Source organism: Euprymna scolopes, chromosome 23, assembly GCF_053919585.1.
Source record: "Euprymna scolopes isolate OS-2025 chromosome 23, ASM5391958v1, whole genome shotgun sequence".
Lineage (NCBI taxonomy): Eukaryota > Metazoa > Mollusca > Cephalopoda > Sepiida > Sepiolidae > Euprymna > Euprymna scolopes.
This window is the reverse complement of record NC_136504.1, coordinates 78,906,777-78,926,209: the sequence shown is the minus strand read 5'-3', so window position 1 is coordinate 78,926,209 and position 19,433 is coordinate 78,906,777. Positions and strand designations below refer to the sequence as shown.

Here is a 19,433-nt window from a genome sequence, read left to right as displayed (position 1 = left end):
GTAGCTCTAATTACCATGCGTGATAAGATGATTCTGTTGTTCAACAGTAGTTTCACACGCTTTTCATTTTGTAGAATTCTTTCTTGGATACAAATGTTGAAAATACTTTGCATGTTTCTTGGAGATACCACTATGATATTCCTTTCATACAGTAATTTGTTAAGCCTCCACACGCAACATTTATTTTTCATTATGAATCCCTCTGAACGGGTAATATAAGTTTCACAGTCTATTGGGGCATTTAAATAAGCATTTTTTTACATCCATTTGATGCATGTTAACTTTATATTGCGATGCAATTTGCAATAAAATAGGTTTGTAGTCGGTAAAAATGTAGAAAAATATTCTATGCATAAATTTGAGTGTGTCCTCAGCAATAAATCTCGGCTTGTACTTTTCAATGTCTGACGGTCTTTTTTGTAAAGACCCATCGAGAAGAAATGACATGTTTATCCTTTGGAAGAGGCACTACAGAGTAGGTATTAGGTATTATTATTACTACTGAATATTATTTCTGTTAATTTATCTATTTCACTTTTCATTGCTATTTTCCATTGCTGGCAATGTTCTGAATTAATTGCTTTGTTAAAGCTTTTTGATGTATTATCCATGAAATAGCAATCATCGACTTGATAATCTTCCAAATTGTCGACCACAAAAAAATCAAGTCGTCTTCTATTTTTTTGGTAAAATTCTGATGAATTTTCAACTAACATCAGCATCCTCATTGTCATTATAATTACTTGTTCTTGTCAACAGCGACTTCATCACTCGTTTTATGAATTTAAGGAAATATTAATTCATCCTCTTCATATAATGGAGTTTTGTCTTTGAAATTAAACGTGTTTGTGAATTTTACACAGATTCTTTTTATTTTATTTTTGTCTGGGAAAAAATACTAAGTAGGCTGGGCTGTTTTTTACGTACCGGTTTTGATATTTAATTTGATTTTCTTATCTATAAATGCGAAACAAGTTGAACCAAATGCATGCATTGTGCAAAAAATTGGTTTTCTATGCAGAAAGCTTTATATGGGGTTCTTGATAGTCTTTTGTTAAGGGACTAGTTGCGTATATATGTAGCTGTCATTAGTGCATATGTCCAGAGGATTTTTAGGAGTTTTGATTCAATGGGTAGATATCTTGCCATTTTAAAAAGTGTTTTCTATGATCTTTCCGCAGTTCTGTTTTGGTGAGGTGAACTAGGAGCCGATTTTTTCATGTTTGATACAATGATTAATTAATAAAAGTTCAAAGTCTTTATTAATGAATTCTGTACCATTGTCAGAACAGATACACTTTACTGCACTGTAGGGGGTCATGTCAGCTAAGTATTTTTTAGTTGCTAGCAAATTTGTTCTTTAAAAATAGACCCTTATTAAACCGGAATAATCATCTACAAAATTTAATGCATACCTGGAGTTTTCTCTGCCCATCGGTTCCACGGGATAATTCAAGTCATAATGTATGTACCAATGATTTCCATGGCCTTTTTGTCTGGCATCTCGTTTTGATACTTTGCTATTTTACCGTGTGTACAAACGTCGCAGTTTGTCAAGTTTTTTAAGTTTTTATTTTCATTCCATCAAACACATTCAGCAACATTTTGATGTCTGAAAATATTGCAATGCATAAGAATTTTATGCCATGTTTGCAAATCATGGCAGGCAGTTTTTGATGGACTACATTATTCAAATAATATAGTGTTCCATTTTCTTTAATATCGAATATAGTTCCATTCGGGTACACCAGTTTTGATTTATTGGGGCTAAAGTTTATATTTGCACCTTGTTTAGTGATGACTTGTACAGAAAGTATATTTTGTTTAAATTTTGGGATTAGAAGAGCATTTTCCAGAATACAGAAACAAAGTTCCCCTCTAGCAAGATTTTAGCATCGGCTCTCTTCAAAACGATATTGTTTACTCGACTGCCATCAGCTAGCTCTACAAAGTGACTCTGAGGGTTAAAGTTAGGATCAAAATTGATCAAATCTGATTCCTTTGAGATATCACGGTGGTAAACGGCTTAAAATAACTCAGCAATCCTTTAAGAACCAAGAAGATTAACAGACTATTGTTTTCAGGTTGTGCCTTGGGTAACTTTTCGATTCGTAAATGTCCTAAAAATTTCACTTGCCACAATTCAAATTTTGATTCTGCTCTATTGAAGTCAAGTCTCCGCTGGGCCTATAACCTCTCGAATTTGAAGGCATGTTTAATTTCAGAAGCGTTTCCCATGGGTAGTTATTCTATACAAGTCCTGGAGATGAAGAATTTTCAGTGGCCAACTGTTCTGTACATGTTCTGGACTTTATAATTTTGCAGCCAAGAGCAAAAGATCCTTCTCGTGTTGACAATAAAAAAAAAAAAAAAAAAATTAAAAAAAAATTTTTTAACATGTGCTGAAATGCTAAAAGATTCAATTTTTATGGAGCAATCCTGGTTTCTGATTGGTTGATAGCAGAACATGATTCAATCTGATTCGTCAGTTCCTATTGTTAGATAACAGCAGGGTTAAAAGTGTTAATTAGCTATTATCTATCTACCTATCTAGTGATAAGGGGACAACACCAGTGACCTTGCTAGGCTAAGAATAGAAATATTGTTTTGGTCAAATAAGTTTAGTTCAAAATTAATTATGTAAATAGTTAAGGGATATGTTTATAAATTTTACTGCAGTTCGCTATAAACATAAGAATTTAGAAATCCAAAACAATAATTGATAAGTGACATCGATCACGCCACGTCTAGAAAGGTGATCGGAGGCCACGTTAAGGAGATGTGTTGTTTACTCGATTCGTCACCGGAACTGACAAGTCAAAAAGATTAGAACGTGAGAGTTTGAGTTTGGTCACCAAAGTGGGCAGATGTGCTTCAAAGGCCTGGAAGCGAGGCTAGAAAAAACAAGCAATGTAGACACATAGCAAACTCTTGTGTGAAGGCACTGAGGCATCTGAAATAAATTTATATTTTTAAAAACATAAAGTCACTGTTCACAAAAGAAGAAAATTAAAGTGTCTCATCATTGGTCGTTGCATGTTTCATCACAGAGCCAGCAATGAAGACAGAAGAACTCCGAAAAAAGAAAAGGTATGAAGCACATCTTCTATAATATATCCACCCTTTGTATAGCATGAACAATGTGAGAATCACTTGTGATACCCTGCTTTGCAACATTATCAGCAGCGTTTATAAATAGAATCTCCCAACTTCCATTAGATATCAAAAATATTGCAACAGTTTTCAATTGAATGATGAATGGTTTAACTTTTTTACATTCAAAAACCTGTTTTATGTTTGATCCTTGTCAATTTCTCTCTACAAAAATTTCCCAAAGGTCATTCCAGGATAACAAATTAATGAGATGGATTGTCAATTGAATAATGAATATTACCTGAATTGAAAATTATGACAAGTATTTGAAGACTATGTTCTTGTGTTAATGAGTACTTTAACCAAAAAAGTTCAATAAAATAACACGTTTTAAAATATACAAATATAAAAAGGACTTTTTAATTTTTTTTTATAAAATATAAAAATTATTTGAAAATCACATTTATTCATGTTAAAATCACATTTATTCATGTTAAAGTCATTTTGAAAACTGATTTTTAATTTTAGTTTCACTTGAAATGTCACAATTTGGCAAAGATTTTGATATTGTGATTTGAAAAAAAAATTTGCCAGTAATCCATGTAGCACATCATTCACGATCTTTGCAGAAAAAGTTAAATTTTTGGGTCATAAATTATCCATTTGATAAAAAAAAGATAACAAAAATCCTAAGAATTAATGAACAGCAAATCTTTTATTTTCCAAATTTTATATTTCAGACAAAGAGAAGCTAGTAAGGCAAGAAATATCATAAATAGACAGGATTAGTGAAGGAATAGATGAAAGTGGTAATTTGCGTAGAAGGGGTGGAGAGAAATACCTTCAGGAGAGAGAAAAGAAACATTCACAGAAACTGTCATGCCAACTCTCACCAATATTTTCTAAGCAGATAAGTTGATGTTAAGAAAAAGTTTGTTATTTTCTTCAGAAATGTGAAACAATTGTAGAAGTTCCATTTCTATAAGAATTTTAGTGCAATATAAAAAAAAAAAAAATTTCTTTTAAGTTTTTAAGGATCAACTCAGATTTGCAGGAATCAAAATCTCAAAACTGCCAAAATATCAAAGTTGTCGTGCTGCAGTTCTAAAACAGTGTCGTCTGCATTTGTTGCCAATTTTTGTCCCAAGTGAAAACTTGGTCTTCTGTGATAATTAAGCCAAAGATAAGTATGAAATACGCGAAAAACTCGAACACAAGTGACGCTGTAGCATTGTCTATGTACATTATATATACAATATGATTTTCTATATTATTTATGTACATGTGAGCCTTTGTTAGATGTGATTGTGCAATAAGCAGTAGTAAAAAAAAAAAAAAAAAAAGTCAAAGCTCTAAAGTCGTGTCGACATAGGTGTTCGTGATGAAAGAAGGTGTTTGCTTTTCGGTGTGTAATGTGACGGCATCGGTTGATCAATGATGCTGCTACGGCAATTGCTTCGTTCAACAGAATTCAAAGTTCTCTGAAAGAAAAAAAAGATTTTTTAGTCAAAGCCAATGCCAAGTCCACAAGTGAGGCATATTGCTACTGTGCTCAAACATACTGGAATATCTTCTTTGTTGTGACGAATCAGTAAAGTGAGTAGTGGTTGGAGTGCACAAACTGGAATTGACAGAAGACAAAACCAATCGTACACAGGTTCACTCCAATAAGTGTAAAAAGATATAAAGTAAAAATAGGGAATAGCAATGTTAACTTATGTGACACGATATTAAATCCCTTCTATTTCCTTAGTCTTTTCCTTTAGACACCTTTCTTTAGCAGGAGAGCACCATCAGATGAGCACTTGCCATGAAAATAATGGTAAAGTAGAAACAGGCTTGCAACATCTCTTCTGTGGAGAAAAAGATTGTAAAGAGGAGAAAAGGGCATCACTATGTTTTAAAGCTGGTTTTGAACTCTGTCAAAGCAGTCCTTCGAGCAGCACTTGCTCAGATGTTAGCAATTATTTTTCCAACAACCATGACAACAGACTTGATGCAACTCTTCCATTTCAGGTCAGTTTTAGAAGTGCTTCTTGGAGATGAGAGCCATTTATATCAACTATTATGGCCAAGTGATGGATCAAAGCATTGGTAGTGAAAATATAGAAGCTTGGTTTGAGATGTGTTAAAATTAACCAGCCACCTTTTGCCCCATTTTTTTGTTTTGGCCTTAGAAGTGTTGCCATAGATAGTAGTGTCGTCTGTGTATATGTTGACGAGTGAACTTAGTATGTGATTTGGGAGATCACTGATGAAAATAAAAGAGACAGCTGAAAAAGATTGTCGCAAAAGAAAACTTATTGATGGCTGGTATATAATTTCATCAAGTTAATCTTTATCAAAAATATCAATATTTCAATATGTCTTGGTGGACAACATTCACCGACGAGCAAAACGCAACAAGAAAATAATGTTACCACATTCCTATGCGGACAAGAAAATAATGTTACCACATTCCTATGCGGACAAGAAAATAATGTTACCACATTCCTATGCGGACAAGAAAATAATGTTACCACATTCCTATGCGGACAAGAAAATAATGTTACCACATTCCTATGCGGACAAGAAAATAATGTTACCACATTCCTATGCGGACAAGAAAATAATGTTACCACATTCCTATGCGGACAAGAAAATGCATAACACGTCATCTCAAAGAAAAGAATATTGTCAAAAGTTGGCGAATCATTCTGTGATAAAATTATTTTCTTATCCACAAATTCTTATGTCAAATTAATACACACATGAGGGAAACATTAATATCGTTCTTTGATCTTTTGTTTCTTTGCATTTCATATTCAAAAACACACTCTCCTTCAGTTAATTTTTTTCAGTGTCTTCATACACTTCATACCTTAAGAAATATTTATAAATTATTCCATCTTGTGTTTTTCATTGATTCTAGTACTTCATCTTTTAGAGGAAATCTGAAGGAGGATCCATCTTTTACTTTTTTATTCTTCTTTATTTTCTGAATCTGTGACGCGTTTATGTCACAAGTTCATAACACCCACAAATCTTTAGTTACCATGCACCACCCATTCTAGCATATCAGCAGCGCAATTAGTATGGAGTAGCGTATTATTTAGATTTATTCACCTGGCATTTAGAGAGTTAATTTAGAGATGTTTTACTAAGCTTTTGGGGATTTTTTTAGAAAAAATAATTTCAGATATAGTCATGCTTACAATTTTTAAAAGTTAACATTTTTATCTAGACAGTTGCAAAGCAGCAAATGAATTTAAATTCAAATTAGTAAAAAACAAAAGCAAATTATTTGATATCTTAAAATACCAATAAAAATAATTTAAATGCTTAATTCTTTTGTTAAATACATTTTTTGCAGATATGTTTTTGTTTGATTTTATTTTATGAAACAAAAAAATGAATTTCATTTCTTTACATTCCGAGTTATTTTATGGACGCAATTATTCCAATTCCAGATTTCTTGAAAAAGTGAACTCTTATTGAAACTCAGTTGAATGTTCTAACTATTAAAATCACCCCCCACCCACAAATTCAAAGAAAAAAAAAAATTTTTTTTTTTTAAATTTAAAAAAAAAAAAAAAAAAAAAAAAAAAAAGATTGCCCTAAAAACACTAGAATGGCTTAGGAATGGAGGATACATTTTATGTTGATTGATTGATTGATTGGTTGGTTTTACGGCATATCAACCTATGTGGTCATTTAATGCCGGAGTCTTTTTTTGGGTGGGTGGGTGTTTTGGACTTTTTCAGCCTTTCCTCCCTTTTTTTATAAAATCGAACTAAGAAATTAAATGTTGTATTTATACATGGATGTGTATATTTGGGTGACTTTAAATTTCCTTAAATTTTCTTATATAAATTTACTTTCCTTAGGTATGCTAGAATATTTGTTGAGTTGACCTTTTCAAAAAGGTCCTCCATATTGCTTTCTGTATAATATAATTTTCTAGTTGGGGCGAGGTCATCACACCCAACTAGGATATGTTTTACTGTGAGTGTCTCCTGGCATGGGATGCACTCTGGCGCCGATTCTCCATTTAGTATATAAGAATGAGTAAAGTTGGTGTGTCCTATGCGCAGCCGAGTCAGTATCACATCTTCTCGGCGTGATCTCTTGATGTCCGGACATCGTTCCTTAAGTTCAGGTTTGATTGAGTATAATTTGCTGCCCTCTTGCTGACTCCACCGCAGTTGCCATTTTTCCTGTATGTATGCTTTTATCTGGGGTCTAAGATCAGTATGTGGAATCTTAAAATTGTCAGTTGGAAGGTGAGAAGATTTTTTTTGCAGCTGTATCTGCCCTGTCATTGCCTTTGATCCCCACATGGCTGGGGATCCAGACAAGAATAATGTTTTTAGTGGTTGAAAGGATATTGATTTTCTATTAATTTTGTTGTTAGTGGATTTTCTTGTTTTTGATTTTGTATAGATAATAGGACTGATAGAGAATCTGTGAGAATGATGAAGATTTTGGTGGTTTCCTCTGAAATTATGTTGAGTGCTAGATCGATAGCTATAGTCTCTGCAGTGAATATAGATGCTTCATTTTGAAGATTTCTCTTCATTGTGGTTTTATGGTACGTTGATGCACATCCAGTGTGATTGTTGCTTTTAGACCCGTCTGTGTAGATAAAGGTGTAGTCTGAATATCGTAGTTTTAAATGTTGAAGTTCGTCGTGGTATTCAATAGGGTTTGTAGTAGATTTGGACTTTTTGTTTAGGTTCAGTTTTATTTCTACTTGTTTCATGGTCCATGGGGGTGTTTTAGGCAGTATGAAGTTGTGAATGCTGGAGATTGGAATTTTCGATTCTTCAATGCTTTCCTTCATTCAAAGCCCAAAAGTTTTGATAGTTTTTCCTCTCATGTTGAAGAGTTCTTCATATTTAGGATAGAAGGTACATTGGTATGCAGGGTTGTTTGGGCAAGACTTCAGTTTGAGTAAATATTGAAGGGCTAACTTTTCTTGCCTTAGATCTAGTGGGGGTTCATGTGCTTCCGTGTAAAGACTGTTCACGGGGGAGGTTCTGTATGCTCCTAGGGCCAATCTTAGGCCAGTATGGTGAATAGGGTCTAGGCTTTTTATATATGATGTTCGGGTTGATCCATATATGAAACAGCCGTAGTCTAGCTTTGAGCGGACTAATGATCTGTAAAGTTTAAGGAGTGTTTCCCTGTCTGCACCCCAATCGGTATGTGCTACCACTCTCAAAAGATTTACAGCTTTGTTACATTTTTTTTTCAGATAGTTTATGTGTGGGATGAATGTTAACTTTTTGTCAAATAAAATCCCTAAGAATTTGTACTGGTCAGTAACTGGTATGGGCATTCCTTCCATGGTTAGGACAGGATCATTATGCATGTTCTTTAGTTTGCAGAAATGCATACATTTCATTTTTCTTTTGGAGAATCTAAATCCATTCTCTTCCGTCCATCTCATTACTTTGTTTAAGCACAATTGAAGCTTCCTTTAGATCTACAGCATATTAGGAAGTCATCCACATATAGGGAGCAATCTACCCCTGGGTTAAGGTTTTTTACAATGTTGTTAATTCAGATACTGAACAGGGTCACTGACAGTATACTCCCTTGAGGTACTCCATTCTCTTGTTCCTTCAAGTCCGAGAGAGCTGTGCCAACCTTTATTCTGAACAGTCTATTTTTAAAACAATTTTCAATAAAAATTGGCATTCTGCCTTTTAGTCCAAGCGCCTTCAGATCCCTTGTAACACCGTACTTCCACACAGTATCATAGGCTTTTTCCGTGTCAAAAAACACTGCTGTTAAATGTTCCTTCCTTACAAAGGCTTCTCTGATGAAGGTTTCAAGTCTGACTATGTGGTCTATTGAACTTCGGTTTTTTCTGAATACTGTTTGAAATTCTGTAATAAGATTCTCTGTTTCCAAGAACCAGATTAGTCTTTTGTTTATAATCCTTTCCATGGTTTTACAAATGCAGCTTGTTAGAGCTATTGGCCTGAAATTCAATGGATCTGAGACGTTACTTAATTGGGATTGGATGTCTGAGTTTTCAGATTTGGGGATTGGTATTATTGTGGCCTCTTTCCAGGTCTCAGGTACGTTTCCACTGGACCATATAATATTGACAATTTCAAGTAGGTATTTCATTGAGGTTTCTGGAAGATTTTTGAGGATTTCATATGGAATTTCATCGGGCCCTGTAGCTGTGTCATGGGATTTGGTTAGTGATTCTTTTAATTCAGGCAAGGTAAGAGGTTGGTTGTATTTTTCGGTATTTTGTGATTTAAATAGAATTTTCTTCTCTTCCTTTTCTCTAATCTTTTTGAATTTCTCTGTTTGTCTGTCACATGATGAAATTTTTGATAAATTATCTGCCAGGTTATTGGAAATGTCTTTTTGATCGGTGTATATTTTGTTGCCTTTAGAGATGTGGGATATTGGTGTACTACTACACTTTCCTTCTATTTTCCTCATCATGTTCCAAACTGTTTTTGCCTTGGTATTCACATTAATTTTGGATATATAATTTCTCCATGTTGTTCTTTTGGATTCCTTTATGATTCATCTGGCTTTTGCTCTGTTGTTTTTGAAGAAATCCAGATTTTCGCTTGTTGGGTACTTTTCGAATTTTCTCAAGGCAGCTCGTCGAGCTCTGATGGCTTTTCTGCATTCTTTTGTGAACCAAGGTTTGTTGTGATTGTTGGTTTTGTTTTTTTTTTCGGTATGGTATTATTTGCTATGTTTGTGAGTGTTTTAATGAAGTAGTTCAAATGGTCATCTTCATCTTTCTTTTCGATAATTAATTGGTTTTTGCACTGTTCCTGGAAGTCTTCCCAATCTGCTTTATGTAGGTTCCATTTAGGTGATTTTTGTTCAGTACTAGTACTTAGACTTTCCAAGATGATTGGGAAATGATCACTCCCACAGGTGTCATTGTGTACTTTCCAATTATAGTCCATATATATGGAAGGATCACATAAGGTAAGGTCAATGGCGGTGAAAGTACCTGTTGCTGGGTACATATAGGTGTAGTTTTGATTATTAAGGAGGCATAGATTATTTTTATTTATTATGTTTTCTATTTCTTTTCCTTTTTTATTTGTTTCTTTACTTCCCCATATTACATTGTGACTGCTGAGATCTCCTAGTAGAAAAAAGGGTTTAGGGAGTTGTTTTATTAATTGAGTTATCTCAGTTTCATTGATTGTATCTTTTGGAGGGATGTAGATTGAGCAAAGTGTTATAGTTCTATGTAGAGTCACTGTAACTGCAATTGCTTGCAAGTTTGTGTTTATATTTATTTGTCTTTGAGGGACTTCATTCTTCACGAGTATTGATGTGCCTCCAGAAGCTCTGTCCGTATCTTTATTTATGTAGTTGTAAGATATGTAGTGTTTTATGTTGATATTATTTTCTTTCAGAAAGGTCTCCTGCAGACAGACAAGTGCTGGGCTCATATTTGTTATTAATAATGTGAGTTCATTTTGGTTTGCTTTTATCCCTCTGATATCCCATTTTAATATTTTGTTCATCATTTGGAATTGTGTTCAACTTCCATCGTCTCCAATCCCTCAAATCTATTTTCTGTCAGTCCCTGTTCGAGATATAGATCGGGATCTTTCTTTTCCTGTTTTTGTTTGTTTTTGTTTTTTTTGTCTGGGGGGATTTTTGATTCTTTTCTGGCTTGTGATGTGTTTGATGGTTGTTCGGTTGTTTTTGTAGAAATGGTTTGTGGTTTTGTTTCTTTTTGTGGTTCAGTAGTGTCTTTACTTAATATTATCCTTGAATTGGTTGCAGACATTGCACTATTCATTTTCCTCATTTCTTCTAATAGTTCTTTCATTTCCTTTATTAGTTTGCTTAAGACATCAATTTTCTTGTCAGTTGTATCCGTTACATGTATATGACCATTTTGATTGTTGATTGGAGTAGTTTTTTTAGTTGCATCTGCATATGTTTTAGTTTCAATGATTTTCCTGGTCTCTGGGTAGGATATATTCTTTATATGTTTTAGTTTGGTCACTTCTTTTTCTCTTTTCCATATTTCACAATATCTAGAGCCAGCGCCATGATTTCCAAGGCAGTTGGCACACTTGAAATCTTTTCTGCAGTCAATGTGTGGGCCGCTTTCTCCACATCTTCCACACACTGGTAATCGTGTGCACCGATCTTGATGGTGTCCAAACTTCTGGCACTTGAAGCATTTGAGGGGGTTTGGAATATAAATTTCTACATTTATTTTCATATATCCAACTTTCACTTCTTTGGGTATGGTGAGGGAATCAAAAGTTAGTATATATGTGTTGGTATCGATTTTCTCACTGTTCTTTTTGATTTGGACTCTACGAACATCCAACACATTCTGTTTCTGTAAGTTTGTCTTGATTTCCTCCAAGGGACAAAGTGCAAGTTCGTGGCTTTTCACAACTCCTTTGCAGGTATTTAGGGTTGGATGTCTGTAGCATTTGACTTTGATGTTTTCAAATAATTTTAGTTTCAATATTTCTTTAGTTTTGTTCTTCGTTATGGGTTTCTATTAGTAGGCTGCCGTTAAATTGTTTTTTAATAGACTTTGGTTTTAAAGTTTTAAGATTTCTTTCAATTTTAAAAGGTGATAGTTTGCTCAAAGGAGTTTCCTCTATTGATTCTATTACTACGAATGTTGAGTTCCTTGGTTTTATCGTCTCTTCCTCAGAGCTACTGATGTCAGAGACATCAGGGTGGGTTCTCTTTGGGCGGTTGGGTGGTTTTTGGGAGGAATAAGCCATATATTTTGTTTTCTTTTTTCGTCATCTTTGTTCCCCACCCACCTCGGAGTCCTATTTGGGAAGAGCCTGGGGGGAAACCCATTCGCCCAGCCTCCACAGGGATACAATGAGGATATAACCGACTTTGGTGGTATCATAATGATTATCTGTTCTCTCTTGATATTGCTATGGGATCTGTAGCAATCCTGAGGGGTTTACAGCCTCGTCATCGATATTCACACCTAATTGATTGACCCTCAGCCACCGCTTTCCATCATATATTAGGAAGTAGGGTTATTTGTGGGAGAGGGGGGGATGTGTTGTGTTAGTAGTGAGTTTTTGGAATGGGCAATATATGGTGGGGCTTGGCGTGACTGGCCGAATCGGGCCTCTCCGACCGCCCGTCTAGTCGAAGTAAGGGCCAAAGTAATGTGTTGCGGTGCCTAAACTTCTATGTATCCTGGTCTAGGTTCGCTCAATCACCAGGATCACGTCCTAAGACATTACGGGTAGCAACCCACGGCTAACTGGTTGCCCCATTAAGGGATTTTTACCCTCTGTAGGGAGGCAGTCGGTTTGTTCTCATGCCCTACCGACAGGGCAAAAAAAAAAAAATAATAATAATTTAATAGAATATATTTGTTTTCTTTTTCTTTTGTTGTTTCTTTTCTTTTTTAAAATCTGTTTCTATTTAACCCATAGTTGGGACCCTAACAGGTACTACCACTCCGGGTCAGGGTGGACCTGGGAGCAATGGCAATTAAGAGGTGGCTCCACACTCCCCAAAGCCCGTAAGCCGGACCTCACCATCGGATATAGTTTAAGGTCATATCCAGGACCGCGAGTAGGGTAGGAAAAAATATAATTAAAAGGGGAGGGAGAGGGGCTGTTGTTTTTGTTTTTGCAGAACATAATTAAGTTTTACAAAAAAAGATCAGAAAACAAAAAAACGTCAATGTAGGTGCATTTCGTCTCAGGAAGTCACAGGGCAGCCTGATCTAGTAGCACCAGGATACATTTTATGTTTATTTTATAAAACAGCAGATCCCCCCACTGCAAACCCTTAAATAATTTGTTTTTCTTCTCGCTTATTTTTATGTGGCATTCAAAAACAAGTAGAATATTTGGGGGGGGGGGGTCAATCTACAACACACTTATCAAGCCATTGCTAGAACAGTATTTTATCCATTATAAAGAAATACTTTATCAACACGCAAAATTTAAGTATAGAAATTGTAATATAATTTAATCATTAGAATGAAGAAAATAAAATTTTCCTGTGAAGAAATGTAACAGCTCACACAAATCAAAACTTTCACCGCTCAACCAGGATGACTAAACAATTCAACTTTGAAGTAAGCCCAATAGCCTCCCACTGTTCAAAGTTTCCAGCCTTCGTTAAAACAATTTATTGCTTGCTTTGCCCATTCATTATATCTCTCAGCAATACACACATATTCACATTTTATACACACACACACATTTTATACACACACGCACTAGTGGAGGAATGGATGGTCCCTGCTTAGGGCTAACATAATCAGTATCAGCACTAGAATTGGTTTAATATTTCCAATACAATAATCAAGTTGGTACGCTATTAGGTCCACTCACTTGGTCTAGGGGTTGAACTAACCGTGCTAACCACAATAATGATACATGTATTGGTAATGACGGTCTGGCAACTTCCAGCACCTCGCCCAAGTATCATGTCACAATCTATAGTCCTCTCCAGCAAAACTTTCATAAAAATCATTTGCATAGCTACAAATACTATCAACAATTTTCCTGTGCCTAAATCTAATCGCTGATTCCATGAAGAAAACTTCTTTCCAAAAACTGCCAGCCTGTGAATCCCTGTTCCACTGACCAGCTTTTCAACTGACTACACTATAGTCATTTTAAAGTCCAATATAAACAAGTTCTTGTTGGGCTGTCCCCTTAATCAAATTACATCCAATTTCCACCACTAATGATTATTACAATGTTGGCCTGGTGACCAACGTACCTCAAGTGGCCTTTGGGCTTTGATAAGTGCTAACCCTCTTTAGTTAAAAAAAATATCTTTATTATGATAATATGATATTATGATAATATGATAATATGATAATATGATATTATGATATTATGATAATATGATATTATGATATTATGATAATATGATATTATGATATTATGATAATATGATAATATGATATTATGATAATATGATATTATGATATTATATTATGATATTATTATGATATGATATTATTATGATATTATGATATCATTATATTATGAGGAGTTTGTGAAACAAAACTTGGAATATTAAATTCGAAAGCATATATTCTGCTCAGATGATTTTAATGTTATTTTAGATTTTTTGGGAAGTGTCTTCACCTTCTACATATAGTGCCTATTATTCCAAAATGGTCACCCATCTGGCACTGCCTAGGCTCAATGTTACCTAACTTTAGTGAGTAACTCGAGAATAGCCAATTTTCATCTAGTTTAACTATTGACCTATAGAATATACTGTTGCTCTCATTCCAGCTGTCTAATAGTATAGAGATGTGTGCAGAGTAGGAGACTTTGATGGTATGGCCATGTTGAAAAAAGATTTCTTGGGTTGCTAGATATAGAAACAGTTGAGCTGTTAGGTTCAGTTCACAAGTTGAAAGCAAAAATCATGGGAGGAAGTGATGGCCAGAGATAGGTTAGTTTGGAAGGCGATTTCTAAAAACCACTGAATACATTCCAATATGTAAAACAGACGTAAAACTGAATATGTTTTTAGCATTTTACCATATCTATACTCCTATAAATTTATTCGTTTTTTCTGTATTGATATTCATATTAAAAACCTGTTTTTCTATTTATTTAAAAAGAAAATACAACTTTGTTATATATGGGTCGTGGAATTGCATTCATCTGCAAAACATCTAGCTAACTTGTATATTCTTTTAAACATTCGTTTTAATTAATTCCCTAGTAGTTTTTTTCATTTTTTTCTTATGGGATGATCATCTTTAGTTAACTATTATGTATAATTATATTTATGCAGATATTCTACATGATTTATACTTATGTAATATTTGCGTAAGACGGCTATAGTAAACACAGACTTCTTTCTATATATATTTATATATGTGTGTATATATATTTGTTGCCTACCAAACTCCTGTCAGTTTTTGGTCTACAGACATGAAACTTAATATATAGAATATTCAAACCCATGCGAAACTTCATATTTGGGTTTTAATTGTGGAAAATCAGTGCAAAAGTGTGAAAATTAAAAAAATGGAATTTGCCAGGTGAACTTCAAACGACACCATTATGAACATGCATGTGTAACGTAATAGCTATTGGTTCGGGTTTTTATTTTCAGCCTTGTAGCAAATGTCTTCATAGCTCAGGCATTAGCGTCAAAGTAAACTAAACATTTTGGTTTCGATTCTTGGTGGTGGTTATTTTTTATTTATTTTTTTTTTTTTAACTTTTTAAATCATTATAATATATTGGGTCCAATATAATATAATAAATACAAAATCTGCATTAATCAAAATATATTTAAGCGTATTTTTTGACTGGGTAATGCTGGGCAGCCTGCTAGTTTTCTAAGAAAAGTCAATTGTTCATTGCCTTATGCAAAGATTAATCCCGTCTCCTCATTGCAGTTCGTTCTAATTTGCCCTTTATTGTTACCTGTTACATCATATTCAGTAGTGATCAACTGAAAGATGCTACATCCATTGTCATTTTGGTTGATTTTAGTTTGTTTTCTTTTCACTTGAAATTAGATAAAGAAATTTTTACTTTATGAAAAGAAAATTTTCATTTGTTATTTTCCTTGGAACCAAATTAAGTCAATACTTAATAAAAAGCAAAATATTTTTAACACTTACAGCAAATTCTTTGTAAGATGCAGTGGATGTGAAGCTGTCTTTCTGAATTCCACCTTTTAGGGTCTTGTGCAACATTTGTTGCGTACGGTCTGCATTTCTGTCCCAGGGTCGTAAGCGTCCAGACCTACGGCGAGGTGTGGCCTATAAAAAAAAAAAAAAAAAAAACTTTTATAATAAATTTAGATGTAGAGACATCCATTTTTGTTTTACATATAAGCTTTGGTGCAAGTCAGCTGAAATAGGTGGAGAAAAAAAAATTAGTTTAAAAAAATCCAAATTACAATCCAATTCATTTAATTCTGAAATGTTATTTATGTAAATTCTAGAAAATTGAAAGATTTTTATTTATTAAATTTATCAGTTTCATAAATTTAAACATCAAGTGTACATAGAATGTAACAAAAAGATAAATACAATTTACAATCTTTGTTTTTATAAATTATACAGAAAAGTGTTAAAAATGGAATTCATTTATAAATTCTGCAAGGCACTTGGTAACAAAAAAAATCAAAACAGTAAAATAAAATATACTTTTGTTTCTAGAAAATGGATGAATTATGAACCTGAGCGATAAAAAGATTATAGTGAAGCAAAGATAGTCTTCATAGTTGTAAGAAGCCACACATACGATGAATGACGATCAAGTTCTAAGGTGGCTGAATATTGAATTCAACAACATATGGGAGCCATTCATTATAAATAGATAATATACACATAATAGTAATTAAGAAGAATTTAAGGATAGCAATAATCGTATCATTTTTTTTTTTTTTTTTTTTTTTTTTTAGAGAATTATCCATAAAGATATTTCTATCAGAGTTATCTCCCATTAAGTTTTGTTGTCCATTGTACAGCGATTAACTTGGAAAATTTAGATTTTAATATAGTTTTTTTTTTTTTTTATTTGCACCAGTTACTATATAAAAAATATTTTTAAAAATTGTTTTTAAAAGATAGCATCTTGTTAATGGGAAATTAGGAATATCTACGGCAACACATCAAAGTTCTCTCTGATTCTCTCTCCTCTGATCTCGAGCGCGTGGTTCAGTGGGGGAAGACGTGGCTGGTTACCTTTAATGCATCAAAAACCAAACTCCTATCCTTACATCATCAACGCTCTGATCCCCAGCTGGCATCAATTGGGATGGATGGCTCTCGTCTGAGAGAGGCCCCGTGTTTTGACAAGCTTCTGGGTTTGACCTTTACTCCTAATCTGAAATGGAACACGTACATCAAGTCTGTTGCCAAAGTCGCTAGAAAGATGGTGGGATCCTTCTACCGCCCCAGAAAATATCTCACTACTGATGCAATTCTCTATCTATATAAAAGCCAAGTACGTCCAAGGATGGAATACTGTTGCCATATCTGGGCAGGAGCTGCTAAAAACAGCCTATCCTGCCTTGACAGAGTACAAAATAGACTTTGTGGCTTAGTGGGGGGTGCCCTTTTCTCTACCCAGCAACCTATCTCCCACAGAAGAGACGTTGCGAGCCTATACTTGTTTTATCGTTATTTCCATGGCAGGTGCTCGTCTGAACTCCAATCTCTGGTCCCCCCTCGCCAATCTTTCATGAAAAACACCCGTCTAGCTGAATCCACTGTGAAAAATTTCCCCCACTCTTTATCTGTGCCTAAATCAAAACGTGGATTCCATGAACAAATCTTCTTTCTTAGAACTGCACGCCTGTGGAACTCTGTTCCGTCTGCCTGCTTCCCACCTGACTACAACTTGGATGTCTTCAAGTCCAACATTAACAAATTCCTAATGAACCGCCCCCTTAAGTAAACACTTCATCAAATCTCCATACTAACGTAATGTACTTGCAATAACCCTTATCCCTGAGTGGCTTCCGGGCCTTGATAAGTGGCGATCACTGTGTAAAAAAAAAAAAAAAAAAAAAAAAACAAAAAGCTATTGACGAGAACACATGATTTAACATTTATGGTTTACCTGTGGCCTCTTATTTTCATAAATTAAGTTTTTAAGAACTTACAATCAGTTATTTTTTTTTTTTTTTTTTTACTAAAACAAATACAAGCACTTGGAAATATTCCAATATCAAACATGGCAACTTATACACCTGATGATGGTTGGAGGTTATATCAATTAAACGTGCAAATAGCACTCAAAATGAGAACATTAGTCCAATTAATCGAATAATAATATAAGCAAACACTAGAATGTTATTATGACTTCATAATCAGATCTGAAAAGCTAAAATGAAAGCCACTAAAGAAAGTCGGAAACATGATAAAAAGAAGCTCCAAACTTTCAAGTTATTACTCCTGGGCAATGTTGGATTCCTGTGCTATGATTATAATAAACATGAAAAATACTTACTGACTTGGCAGAAAGTGCATTAATATTTGTGCTGTTGGCTCTTGTGGCAGATAAAGGAGTTCTTGTACCAAGCATTAGCTGTAAAAACAAAGATAATATTAAAATAATCTGATTTCTGAAGATTGCGGAGACAACTGAGTTATAATTAGAAAAAATGTTGAGATAAATGGAAGAAAAAATGATGAAGTTTATTTTTCATCTTTATTGAAAAACTTCTACAAAAAAAAAAAAAAAAAAAGGAGAAAAAAGTGACTTCAAAATTACAATATTGACAGACATGAAAAGAGGAGGAGGAGGAGGAGGAGGAGGAGGAGGCAGCAGAAGGGGAGGATATTATGTTCCTATTTATTTGCCTCCCCATGAGGGCAAAGTTAGACACAAGATCAGTTTTTAATGTAAGGAAAATTCAGCTCCCTAAAATGGGCACTCTAGATCTGGAAAAAAAAAGTTTCTTTTTCATTGACCGAGGACAATAGTAGCATCAGAACAGGTACTACACTTTATTACTAGCTAAAAAGTCAGGAAATTAATGTTATTTTCAAATTTACAAATAGTTTTGTTTTTTTTTAGAAAACATGTGAAGGGAGGAATACAAAATCTGAAAGAGTGCATATTAAGAATGTCACATTAGTTGGTTAGAATGTACTGTCTACTAGTTTTATTATTATTATTCACTAATCACACACATATATATAAGATGCAGAAGGTATTTGGGGAGATGGATTATTTTTTACTATAACAGCAATATTATTTGACTTTATATTTTCTATATTCAGAATTGGTAGTCAAACAAAAACTAAAGAGACACAATTATCTTGAAGATAAAGGGTGAAAATAGCAATTTAGAAATAGAATCATTTTTAAAAAAGCATTTGATCTTTTGCTCAAAGTTTGCAAAAAATGTTAAGGACTAAAATAGATACAATCATCCTAAAAAGTCTCTATAGTTCAAATAATGTTCAATATAAACAGACCACCTGATCCTAACATACAAGGGATTCATATTCCAAAATGCCACATTAGTTGATTAGATTTTATTGTCTACCAATTTCATATATTTTAATTATAATAGGAATATTATTTAACAGAGGTTTTGTATTCATAAAAAGGTGAAACTATATGGTGCATTCCACCATTACATCCTCATTTGCTTCAGTGCACGTCAATTCATTGCACTCGATTTAATGACAAATATGAAACTTGCTGCAAACAAATACAAAGATATTTATTCCATGTCATGAGTTTTGTTTACTCATAAATGAAAGGCAAAAAAAGTGTTTCATTTTGCATTCAGAAAATATTATGCAAAAAAATGTGAAGAATCATTACATTTTTTGATCAACACTTTAATTTATTGAATTGATTTGAATTTTTATTTTAATGTTGAAAAAA

General features: G+C 33.8%; 1 protein-coding gene across 2 annotated transcripts in view; it reads right to left on the bottom strand.

The window, feature by feature from the left end:
• Positions 1 to 3,789: 3,789 nt before the first annotated feature.
• Positions 3,790 to 19,433, bottom strand: part of LOC145246033 (protein regulator of cytokinesis 1-like) — a 63,547-nt gene continuing 47,903 nt past the window's right edge. For both annotated transcript variants that reach the window (XM_080107859.1, XM_080107860.1), the window contains 3 exons: positions 18,042 to 18,119; positions 15,701 to 15,841; positions 3,790 to 4,574 (listed from right to left, as the gene is read on the bottom strand). In XM_080107859.1, coding sequence (XP_079963985.1) covers positions 4,446 to 4,574; positions 15,701 to 15,841; positions 18,042 to 18,119 — 348 coding nt within the window. In that variant the 3' untranslated portion in view covers positions 3,790 to 4,445. The remainder of the gene's footprint in view (positions 4,575 to 15,700; positions 15,842 to 18,041; positions 18,120 to 19,433) is intronic.